Source organism: Hyalella azteca, unplaced genomic scaffold (genome assembly GCF_000764305.2).
Source record: "Hyalella azteca isolate HAZT.00-mixed unplaced genomic scaffold, Hazt_2.0.2 contig10768, whole genome shotgun sequence".
Classification (NCBI taxonomy): Eukaryota; Metazoa; Arthropoda; class Malacostraca; order Amphipoda; family Hyalellidae; genus Hyalella; species Hyalella azteca.
In genome coordinates this window covers 1-13,156 of record NW_025940790.1, presented here as the reverse complement: position 1 = coordinate 13,156, position 13,156 = coordinate 1, and the positions used below count along the sequence as shown (strand labels likewise).

General features: G+C 38.6%; 1 protein-coding gene across 1 annotated transcript; it reads right to left on the bottom strand.

The window, feature by feature from the left end:
• Positions 1-2,448: 2,448 nt before the first annotated feature.
• Positions 2,449-5,340, bottom strand: LOC125178549 (protein mono-ADP-ribosyltransferase PARP12-like). The gene is made up of 3 exons (XM_047882579.1): positions 4,515-5,340; positions 4,097-4,201; positions 2,449-2,755 (listed from the first exon to the last, which is right to left on the bottom strand). The coding sequence occupies exons 1-3, from the start codon at positions 5,177-5,179 to the stop codon at positions 2,650-2,652; spliced, it is 876 nt and encodes a 291-aa protein (XP_047738535.1). The 5' UTR covers positions 5,180-5,340; the 3' UTR covers positions 2,449-2,649.
• Positions 5,341-13,156: the final 7,816 nt, after the last annotated feature.

Sequence of the window (13,156 nt, the reverse complement as noted above, 5' to 3'; positions counted from 1 at the left end):
GCCTCCGTGAGTTCAAAACTTCAGTGCCGCCGAGCGCTAGCTGCGCAAGGATGTAATGTCGAGTGCTCCTGTCTTAGTTTGCCTATAATGTTCCTGCAGGTCTTTTGATTACTATGTCATGAATTGTGTCACTAGGAGAGTGATTAGTGCCGAATGAATACATGACTGTGACAATACTGTAGCACATTATGTAAACAATTAATCAGATTTTATCGGTTCTTTGTCTAGACTCTAGAGTGAGAGACGCAGGCCTTCTTAATGGATGCCGCCACAGAGTGAGGGTTGCCGTTTGGCAATTCAATCTAATGTCGAAGGCTGATTCAAGTATTATGTCATTGTATTGTTTCCATCATTGTAGTGTTATCAATGACGAGAGCTCATGTTTTTTTGTTGTGATTAAGTTATGTATGATGGAAGTTTGCCCAAAGAAAGGTCATTAACACTTCTCAGAATCGCGATGTGTACACATGTGGTACATTCATATGAAAAATACATATTTTTATAAAATCTTATTACTCTTTCAAATTTAAAATTTCAATGATGCAATTAAATAGGCATGTTAGGGAATGCTTTGAAGTCAACTAATGCTTAGAGAAATAGTTTCATTTTCAAATGCAAGTAATAGAAAAATTACGAAATTTGTGTCCATTGATGAAAGCAATATATATATCTATCTTTGTATGAAAAGAAAATAAAATATTTTCTTATTGATCTGAAACTACCAAATTGGGTGTTGCCAACATCATTATATTTCATACCTGATTGAAAAACAATTATCGCACATGTATGACTTTCCTTCACAGTCACCAATGTATTTTTTTATCCTTTGAGTTTCACCTTTGCTACGGCACTTCCCTCATTTGCTGAGAGTATGTTGTAGCATTCATGGCAGCGCATCCTGACTTTAGTTCTAGTTGGTTCAATGAAAGTGGGCTGTTCTCTTTCCCACTCGATAATTTGAGATATACATCCTGATTTTACTCTTTCTCTGAGATGCTGCTTGTAACAGAAGCTCAAGACAATATATACGAAGAATGATCTCTATAAGGTAAATATAACTGAACTAATAATGTAAATACCCTCAATTTTATTCAGGATTATGAAAACCTGGACACCAATCTCTTTCCATAGTAATTTCCATGCGTAATATACATCGTTCACAAAAAGCTAAGAGATACCGGTAGTCATAACGTGTGCAATTATAACTCAAAACTAATGTAGATTTCTTGCGCGCATCACTCACAGTAAATAAAAGTGATAACTTTAGGCGTTTTTTCGGCAATATGAGCTATAGATGCATGTCTTTGTTTGGAACAGATAGCCCACAGTATTAGAAGTGATTACGATAGGCGGCGTGAGCCAATATGAGCCACAACAGGCATGGCTTCATTTGGTACACATCGCCAGGAATAATGACAAATTTCAACCCTGAGCGATGTGCACCAAATGCGGCCACGAATTTTACGTGATACAATGACAGAACATACCGCTGCAGAGCTGCACACAACTTTTCTCCTTGCTATCTGCCGGGTAACTGAAGATATACAAGTTTGAACCTATCGCCCGTACGGCATTCGGGCCAAATCAGCAATCGCGGCCAACGTGTTAAATATTATTTCTGTGAGCTCATTTGCCCGCCAAAACAGGCAACCCATGCCTTGAAATCCAAACAACCCACGCCCACCTGACGTGATAGGTGCCTGCCGAGAATGTTGCGGAAAGCCCGCGAAAGTATGACTGCAGAGAAACCGACTTGAAAGAATGTTTCAACTGTGTCTGTTCTAACTTATTAGCGTTGCAACGTAATTCGTTAACTTCACATTTTTTTCGCAGGTATCGTAAATATGCAACTGGATTAGTCTGGTTTGTTTTCTAGTGCATTTACTGAGCCGTCAAGCAAACGTGAGTAACCAATTTTTCTATGGGGAGGAATTTCATGAAAGTTATGAAAGTGTTAACACTAATTGAAAGGAAGCCAGATTTTGCTCAAACCGATCTGAGGCCAGTATAGCACCTGAGATTATAGCACAGTTACCACCTATTGTGCCTTAGATTTTGCTTTATATGCTGATGTTAGCATTGAGAATATTTCAGCTCATGCTTATTGTTGTTAAGACTTGTCTTGCATGTCTTCATGTCTAGGTTTTCAAGCGACGAGCATTATTGAACCAACTAATTCTTGAACCAAGCTATGGAATGCTCACTCTTCATAGATTCGAGTCGTGGTGAAATTTTTATAATTTTCTTACAATCAATTTTATTCGAAAATGAAATAGCAAACCATGTCTCATGAACTTTCTCAGGATGATAATTTTATATGTTATTTACATTTGTATTTGATGTTATTTATTTGAACCATTTTAAATTAAATTCTGAATTTGCAGGATTTTATCACGGCAAGAGGATAGTAAAGAATAAATAGAAGTATCGTCTTTTGGACCCTTTTTATTGTCTTCGTACCCATGACTAGGCGACTAGATTGCTACAGAAGTAAACGTATCAATCGAGGCGCGACATTCAAAACAAGGCGTAGTACACCGGGTAGTACAGTACTGTACACTTCAAAACAAGGCGTAGTACACCGGGTAGTACTGTACTGTACACTTCAAAACAAGGCGTAGTACACCGGGTAGTACTGTACTGTACACTTCAAAACAAGGCGTAGTACACCGGGTAGTACTCCTGAGAATCATACTTGACGAACACGGTTGGGTTGGCGGTGTTGTCAACCGTGGTGTCAATGGTGCGGTTGAATCTGCAAACAAACATCAGTTTAATGCACTTAATCATGAATGATAATTTGTATGAAGCATTTATATTATGATAAATGATTTGTACATATAGATCATCTATAATGGCATAATTTTATCGTTTAAGTCGCTCCCAACAACAAAGGCTACACTATAGACAATCTTTTAGTTGGATTTAATAGGATTTTTTTTTTTCATTTCGCTGTTTGGTAAACACAAGTTTGTTTTCACTAGGAATCTGCTTAGTGCTAAAGTGATGTTTATAAAGTTATGAGTGCACATGCATTGAGTTTCTTGTACACTTTCATAGCACAAATGATTATCGTGGTGACTGGAAACTGAACACACAATGCCAAGAATGTCAAATAGGATATTTAGGGTTGAGAAATATGTCTGTAAGTCACTTTCATGCGCTGCCAGACTTAAGAAGGATTCATTGACTAAGTGCGTGAGGGATAAGTAATACACCATCTGTATAGATAAATAATCACGTTACGGGGTGGTACCTGCATGAGTGATATGACACAAATAAAGCTAAGACGTCGACCGTTAGGTCGGAGTAGCTCTAACGCGAGTTAAGTTACATCACGGTGTGCGTACTTATCTGTTACTGAAGGGGTCTTTACTAATTAAGGTTCCCAGCTCTTTTATATAGTCACGGCTTCCGCCCAATACTGAGGTCTTGATCGCGTGATCTATCACGAGATGTTGTCGAGACGCTGACTAAGACCTAGTACTTTTCCATCAATCTCTATAACGTCTAGTGAATATTACGCCTCAATTATATATGATTTAATCATATAATATAATTATAATGAATATAATGAGACGCCAGATTGACACCGAAAAAGTAGGACATTTAGGATTGAGATGCATGATATTTAGGATTAAGACAGGATTTTTAAGATTGAGACTATATTTAGGAGTGAAATGTGTGATTTTTAGGATTGGGACATATGATTTTTAGTATTGAGACAAAATATATTTACGATTGATACAGTTACATCGGATATTTAGGTTGAAACATAGGATATTTAGGATTGGTATATAGGATATTTAGGATTGAGACATAGGATATATACGACTGATATGTAGGATATTTGGGATTGAGACACACTATATATACGACTGGGACGTAGGATATTTAGGATTGATACATAGGATATCTAGAATTGGAACATAGGATATTTAGGATTGATACACAGGATATTTACAATTGAGAGATAGGCCATTTAGGAATGAAATATAGGATAATTAGGATTGATACATAGGATATTTACGATTGAGAGATAGGATATTTAATAATGAAATATAGGATATTTAGGACTAAGCTACCCTAGCAGTACCTGTCTTTGGGAGGCTTGATGGTATCAGGGCTACCGGTGGCCGTGAGACCAACTAGGACGTGGCAGATGAAAATGGCATCTCCGTAGAGGCGAGAGTTACATGCACTGCAGGATGTAAAGACGTTATAATTTAATAATGAAGTGTTATTTTACACTATACACCATATAAGTACACGTAGCGGAATAAAATTGGTGTAATTCGGCACAAGCTTTTCTTCTATGCAAGTTTGATTGAAAACCAGACAAGCTCTGATCAATCAAACTTGTAGCGGTATAAGTACACGTAGCGGCCGAAGTACATATAGCGGCTGTTGTCACGTCACTGATTGGTGTGCTCAGCTTCAAAAGCTGAACTGAATAACTGGTTGATACCGCATGAAATATCATATATGTGGTTACATGACAGGAATACACTTACTTGGATGCGAAATAAGCTCCTCTTCCGTATAGTTGTCCGATCTTGGTTCCATGCAGTCGCCAGTCGATGTTTTCTTCGGCTATGGATGTGACGTTGCTGGAGCTTGTGCCATGGAAGAGGCATTTCACCTCGTACTGAACATTTGAATTTTGATTCTGAAGTTGAGCTCTCTTGTTTTCAAAGGCATTTATTAAGTAAGGGTTGTTGATTTTAAAGATGCTCCTGGGGTAGCAGCTTAATGAGCAGAGCAGCAGTCCTACAACTCTGGAGTACTCAGCATGTCCTGGTGCAATGGGCACCGTAGAACACATTGGTCCATTAGGGATTAGTAATAACTTTTGATAACTCAGGTTTGTAATTATCATAACTTCATTAGACCTATTTTCATGGATATGCTCATCACAACGGAAAGGATCTCTCACTCGTCGGACGTCCCTGGTGACTCGGGTTAGCAAGTTAGTCTGTTTCATCGTGGTGAAATCAAGAGTGTAAATATGTTTTTGACTCCAGAATTGGATTTTTGAATTAGGATATTTAGCAAACTGTAACTCTAAGGTGCCTGAAGAGATATTCACTCTACAAGCTGCGTCATTACCGGTGCTGACTCTTCCGTACTCGATCCAGAAGTCGTTTTCATCTAGGAACTCCCACTGGTACCCTGACATTTCGGAATAGTTGAAGTCGTCAATAGGGGCCGGAAGTGGGATTATAAAGGCCGGAACTTGGTAGAGGTCGTAACTTGTATTATAAAGGCCGGAACTTGGAAGAGGCCGGAACTTTGAAGAGACCGGAACTTGGATTATAAAGGCCGGAACTTGGAAGAGGCCGGAACTTTGAAGAGGCCGGAACTTGGATTATAAAGGCCGGAACTTTGAAGAGGTTGGGACTCGGATTATAAAATTTCAGCGTATGGAAGAAAAGGTCGTATCAATTCAGGAGCTTGTTGTTGTGCTGGTCGTAATTAAATAATTGATTAACGCAAAAGCTGACTGATGAATCGGCTGTAAAAGAGAAGGAAACTATAATATAATAACTTGAATAACTAATTGAGTACCTAGCACAATAAAATTACGAATGCGCAAGCGAATTATGCACATTAATATTAATGTTCTAAATGTTAAAGCTAAGAGATGGCCCACCTCACTCGTCGTTTGCTCGATGTTGAATTAACTAATTTCTTTGTTGCGGCTGTGGCGTAGTTGGTTTTTGCACGCGAAGATTTTGGTTTTATAGTCTTTACATGCAGGCGTTGATGACGTAAGCTGCACGTGAGATTTAATGTTAGTTATTAGATCATACATGTAAGATATAACTTACAACTGCACGCAATTTTTCATACCAATTATGACCGAGCGCACGCGGTCTTCACCTCTAATAAACTTTTCTGTGACCCGAGATTATACATGTAGTGTGCATTTCTTGAAATATTAATATTAACAATTGACAATAGTATTGCGGAACTTTTATCACTCGCATAAGGTGATTTTTGACAACAAGAAGAGAGACGTCAAACTTGATGAAGAGAAATAGGTTTATAATTGAAAAAAATGTATGCTTTGGAAAATGTTCGCGCAGATGTGCCAATTTTTCTCACATTTGCCAGCGCTGTGGTTAAGCTTGGAAGACGATCATGATGCCTAGAATCGTGAGATTCGAGATAAAGCTCAAAGGAAGCCAATGTCGTAAGACAAAGCAATACTATTAAACACAAGACGCCATGAATTTAGTCAATTTTTTTGCTTGATTTTTTAACCGTCAGCAAGGCCTATGCACGTGAAGCAAGAGAATAGAATAGTCTCCCGCGAAACTTTTTTCTATGACATTGAGTTACAGAAAACGAGACAGGCGCCTGTACCACGTGGCTTCACGACGTAAAAATACGGCACAGCCACGAAAATATGATAAAGACAAATCAACCGTAAATATGGAACACGGTTTAAATGTTCAGTGGTTTAAAATTGCTTGATCAAATTCAGCGGTTTAAATATATTTAAATCACTGAATGGTTTAAAAAAGGTTGACTGAGGTCACTTTCATGATCATCCATATAGTCAAGATCGATATAATCTGGAAAAGATCTCTTAACTATGCTATGCTCAACCGATGGGCAAATGTGTCACAGGCTGACATTACCTAAGTTCAGATGGTGAGACATGTGGTTTAATATCTGAATATCTTTGACAACACATCAGCATCAGATTCAACGTCTTCACAAAATCTTCCCAACAAATTTTGATTTAAAAACCTTTACGTGTATTTTTGGCACGAAATATTGAACGTTTTCGTAGTTCCGGGAAAAATCACTAATAGAACTGGCGACACTTAAGGCCTAAAAAGAGGATCTTACCAACACAATTGTTAAACACCATACAATGGACTGACAACAAAGGCTTGGCGTAAAATTGTACATACAATATACATGTTGACTTCAATTTCGATTACATAAACTTAGTATCACTAATTCTAGCGTCATACACAAACAACTGACAATTGCGAAACACAAAAATACGATGTGCAGTATGAAATATAGTAACACATTATGAGGTAACACAACACATACACGAACAGCTCCACATCTCTCACCCGAGCTCTATGAGCGCACTGATACAAGTGAGACCCCCCGCACCCCCGCACTACGCAGGCAGGTTGCCAGCCTAATCCAGATGATGGCCTCAGAAAAAATGGCCAAATCCTCTCACAAAAATAGACCAAAATTCAATAGTTATTAGAAAATTTGTGATTTTCTCTACAACAAATAAAATTTCCGATTTTTTTTTATATATAATCAAACATATTAATTTTAAGGCAAATACATATCACGGCCGGCTAACGATGTAGAATAATAGAACAAATCATCGATTTAGGCCGCTAAAAGGCTCATACGGCAACGGCGGCGAGGCTGACGAGTAACCATTTGGAGATATTGTGCACTTATGATGTTGCTCATACCAGGATGATGGTGTTGTTTTTCAGGACGATGTTGTTTCTACCTTTATTTTAAACACGCTTTTTGCGTATAAAAAGAAAATGGCGTCTCACTTACTCCCTTCTCATCGAGAAGCAGATGAAGCAGCACAGGATTGGAGTGACGCTCGTCAAATGTTGCTTGATTAAGGGGACCTGCTACCCTAAATCGAGGTAGCCTATAACTCCTACAGTTATTAACCGATCATCATGAAACTTCACGTAGCTACAGCAACTCTCATTGCTGTAGCTTGAAAACTGTAGGAGGAGATAGGTTTTTCGTGACAATCAGTTGCATAAGTTGAACTTTTCAGGACGGTGCGACAAAGTCTCGCGCGCCTCGAAATAGGCACTCAATGTAGCATGGATACCAAACTACAGGCTTCTGTAGCTTAATCCACTCAAGGATGCTAGCAGCAACTTGTAGCGCACCCCTCCGTACAATGTTAGGATAAACAATGATATTAAGAGGATTATTCAGAATGAGATCATTTTCTTCTACCATCAGAAAGTCGTCCTTACATCGAAGGGGCCGTAAAGAAAACGGATGACATGAGTTATAATTTTAAAGTTAATAAAATACCGGTTATTAATAATAGATTGAAGTATTTATTCGGTATTATATTTATTATTATTTATTTATTTATGATGTATAAAATAGAAATAAAGATATTGAAGGATACATAGCTATCGTGATATTGCGACAACTTTAAAAGGATTGAGAACTCATCAATGAAGGTCTGAAGAAAACGTATGAGGGGCGACTCAAAAGAAACCGGACTTATTTTTAAAATTATTTATTTACCCAATATTTATTTACCCAAAATATTATGTCAGAATTTGCTGGAGTGAACTCCAAATCACTTGGGACAGTTCCGCCAGTTCGAGAATACTTTTACGTCGATCTTCATGATCAGGTCCCTAATTTTCTCAACATTTTCCTAAGTGCAGCAAGCATAAGAACGACCTGAGCGTGTTTGGCCATCAATTGACATTTCATCGTTTTCGAAGCGGGAAATCCACTAAAAAACTTTCGTTCTTCCCATTGCATCATGAATGTAGGCTGTCTGTAGCATTTCCTTGCTAGTCTCTCACAGAAGAAAGCTAAATTTGATGGCAGCTCGTTGGTCACAATTCCCTTTTTTGAAGCAGGAAGACCACTCAAAAACATGCGTTCTCACTGTTCTCACAGCATTATTCTTGTAGGTTGCCTGCGGCATTTCTGTGACAGTCTATTACAGGAAAAAAATTGATGGCAGCTCGTTGGTCCCGAAAATCAGCCATCATCAAAAAACGACGAGAGCACAACACAAGTGTCTTAAAAAAAATTTACGAGAATGCAACACGGCATTCTAGTGCATCCATGAGGCATACTGAATGAGGGAAGTCCGTAGCATATTCACATGTTGGGAGGATACGGCACTATTAAAACTTCGCCCGGACACTACGGTATAAAAAACTGGGCACTCAGTCCGGTTTTTTGGATACCCCCTCGTACATGATGGTGTAAAACATGCCGTACATGATGGTGTAAAACATGATTGCCACCAAGAAAAACGAACATTCGAATGATGGATGCAGTGAACATAGCGAACAAATTGATTTATGAAATCAATCTTAAATAAATCATAAATCAAATTGATTTATGAACCCTTGTATATAAAACAATGCTAATAATATGTTCAAGTCGAATGAGGAAGATACAACTAATCACGATGGAATTTTCGATAATAAAATTACTATGAAAAGACTAATTTGAAAAATGATGGCTTTTTAACTTTCTGATGAGGTTAAGATCAGTCAAAGGGCAAAATTCGATTGCTCATGGCGTATTTAAATCAGCAATCAGAACAAGCAATAGTAAATGTCACTAGATTGCTTGACTCACAAAATCACTAAAATTTTAAAAGCAAAGAAAATCCACACAAATTCGCGATATCTCAATATTGATAACGTTTCGGAGTCCAGCTTTTATTATATGTATCCAGCTATTATATAATTGTAGCCAGCATTAGAATATGAAGAAACTTTTCTCACGCTTGTCGAGGCGGGGATCAAAATATGCTCGCGTATTTTGTGATGAGGAGTCCAATGCATGAGTCGAGTTAACGATATAGAATTTGGCACAAATCGATCTTCCTATGTGCAGCATATTTTGGATGCAGCGTATCATGGGTGCAGCGTATCATGGGTGCAGCGTATCATGGATGCAGCGTATCATGGAGGATGCAGCGTATCATGGATGCAGCTTATCGTGGATGCAGGGTATCATGGCTGTCTCTTATACACATCTAGATGTGTATAAGAGACAGCATGGATGCAGCGTATCATGAATGCAGCGTATCATGGATGCAGCGTATCATGGGTGCAGCGTATCATGGATGCAGCGTATCATGGATGCAGCGTATCATGGATGCAGCGTATCATGGATGCAGCGTATCATGGATGCAGTGTATCATGGATGCAGCGTATCATGGATGCAGCGTATCATGGATGCAGCGTATCATGGATGCAGCGTATCATGGATGCAGCTTGCATGTACGATGCAAGCTGTGATGCTGTGATACACGATGCAAGCGAACCTCGTGCCTGTATAGTGTTCACGGGTTGGGCCGCTGGAAGAAAAGTTCATATATCTGTGATGAGTACAGAGCAGATCTTATCACTGACCGCAGTCATGGCTTTATATCTTTATTTCTTATCTGTGACAGTATGGCGTGTTCAAGGCCATACTGTCATACGTATCAGGCCAGCTATACTAGATGTCAGGTCCTCCGTATTCAATTACTCTTTCATGAGAAACAGCTTCTTATTTATTGTTATTTACTGTTATCACATATCAATTTGCTTGTTATTGATCATGAGGTTTGAAATGATTAAGAAGGGTAACTTCCGTGGGGAATTTATGAGAAGATGGGGAACTTCCTGGAGATATTTCTAAAATTCTCCGCCCATTTGAAGGTAAGCTGGAGCGAAGGGAGAGTTGGAGACGACAAATAATGCCTGAAATTTGGACTATAAATTTTAGAATTAGTCCGCAGGTAGCAGTCATGCTACTAAACGCATCATTTTCTCAGTTTTTTCCATAAAAATGATCTAGTTTCAGATTAGCAAAGCCTGCCAATTTGGCAGAAATGGTTCACCTTATTCTCGCCGCTGCGATTCTTCGTACTGCATGTAAATCACGAACCAATAATCATAACACCATAGTTAGAATTAGAAATGCTTGGGCGATGATAGAAATATTCTAAATGTTACAAAGATAACTCTTATATCATTTAACATTGAAATTCAACGATCCCATTACAATGCGGCTAATTGAATTAACGGGGGAAACTCATGTGTCATTGACGTTAGAGAAAAAATTTGTGCACATCTAAAATCAGTTCGCGAATAGCATGGACACATAATATGTATACAATTTAAATAGGAAGGAATAACGGAAAACCTGCCCAATTCACTGTTAAAAGAGACAATAAATGATTTTTAATAGTTTCGCGCACTCAAAAATTGTGCGTGACTAAAGTTACGTGACCTTCGATCAGCAAAAATGTTTCGGATAACTTCTTAAACACAGCTTGGTACGGAAATGTTTCAAACAAAGGTGAAATCCAAAAAATAATCACGACCTAAACATCACCGCCTTATAATAATCATCATCTTAATGAATACATGAGCCGAATTCATCATCTTAATGAATACATATTCGTTCATTATTTTGCGAGATACTTCAAGTTCACTGCGTACGTGAGGTACACGTTAGTCGCTGCGTGTTATCATCGGCATTTTGATAGTCCGACTCATTTCGATAAGGACAAGCGCAATCAAGCAAGGGTTGCCGGATTAGTTGCAAAATGCTTCCAGGTTTTAAACTAAGAATCTTATTTTGTGTTTTTGTGTAGAACTTATCAATGAATCTTAGATGAAACTAATGTCTAACCGTTTCATCCCTGTCTTTGGCCAAGCCGTTATTCAAATCGAGGGCGAGAGGGCGTTACTGAGGATGCATACCTGAGTTCTTCTCGTTAATTTCATTTGATGATATTTCAGATCTATTTTTCACCTTAAATCTAACCGGTGACCAAAAATTAGGGGGAATCGCTGTTTCTTCGATGCCTTAAATCTTAAATATATATGTAGTTCAAGACTAAAATGTAAGCCATGTCAAAAAAGTTCAAAGCGAACGTAGCAATTCCGTTTCTTCTCTTTTGGATACAAAGTTCGTTCATTCAGCGTTGAGTGACCGACGTGTGCGGTGCGCCGGTTCCCTGGCACCTCATCATAGGATATCATATTCCATCATTGGAATATTTCATCCTCTACGAATTTAACCCAACATATCCTACTTGCACATATACATATTTGCAGAATGCACCTAATGCAATGATGAAATTTCATGACTAATCGTAATAACTATGACGTCCCAGTGATGAATTGCTACAGTGATTAAATGTCTCGTATGATGAGGTGTCTGGCCACCACGTTGTCTCTTGTTTGAACATAAAAATTGGCTATTGGGTCACCAGTTTAGTTAGGAGCACGACTGTGTAGCGCACGACTGTTGAGAAATTGATTAGCCGTCAAACAATTTATAGATTGAAATTTTGCACTTTCAGTGAAAGCTCATGGCATAAATAAAAACATGTTGATATTCAAGATTGTACGTAGTAAAAAATTAGATATCGCGTTGAAATAAAATCTCGACGGTGGAAGTACTAATGCAAATTTTCCCTCTAATAACCGTCTTCTAAATCTCGCTTGGTACGGCGGAACTGAATAATTCGGCCGAAACATGTAACTTATTACCATTCTTCTATCTAACTTTGTTGATCCACTCAAACAAATATGTTCCGTTTACATTCATAAGCATACTGAAACTAATACAACCCCATGGCTTAAACTGGTATTTCACCGGAAATTGAAGTAATATCATTTGTCGAGCACACTGTCAGCTTGCATTGATTGCGACCACCCTTTCGTGCAGTTGTGCATGTGGCATAAAACGCGCATTAAGGTTTTCACAAGTATTGAACGAGTCTAAAACATGTTAAGGGGGCCATGTAGGTCCAAGCCAGTGGGTTAGCCGGCAGCCGTAATTACGCTATTTTAGAAGTCCGAGCGAAGCGGGCTTACCTCATTTGAATAAATTAATTTCAGCAGTGCTCAATAGGCTTAGGCTACAGTAACACAGCGAGTGGTTTCCCTCTTCGAAAGTTCGACTTAGGTGAGTTTCCACGGCCCACGCCCCACGCTGACATCGAGTGGCGAATAATTCATCGATTTTTGTTTCGGAAAATTTTCCGATTCCGGAATAAATAAAATCCCTTGAAACATTCCATATAAAAATTACTAAAAGCATGAATTGGCTCTGGGTGAGAAGCAGAATGGTTTCATGTGTGACATGAGAGCAGAAGATATATTTGTTGTTGATGAATTGATTGAAAAAATGAAAAGAGAGATGGAAGGAGAGTCAACTTGCTCATCATAGACACTGGCCCGTATGCTAAATAGGGCACTAGCACTACGAAGTAGCACTATGCACTACGAAGTTTCCTGTTGGTATGCTAAATACGTCACAGACATAGACATTAAGCACTTCGAAGTAGCTCTACAATGTTTAGTGTCGCACTACTGATTCGTATGCAGAAAGACTTTGAAGTGCTACTTCGCTGTTAGAG

Coding starts and splice junctions, on each gene's coding strand:
- LOC125178549 (XM_047882579.1), bottom strand. CDS start 5,179: ATGTCAGGGTACCAGTGGGAGTTCCTAGATGAAAACGACTTCTGGATC. Junction 4,202..4,514: donor GGAGCTTATTTCGCATCCAA/GTAAGTGTATTC, acceptor TACATCCTGCAG/TGCATGTAACTCTCGCCTCT. Junction 2,756..4,096: donor ATCAAGCCTCCCAAAGACAG/GTACTGCTAGGG, acceptor GTTTGTTTGCAG/ATTCAACCGCACCATTGACA.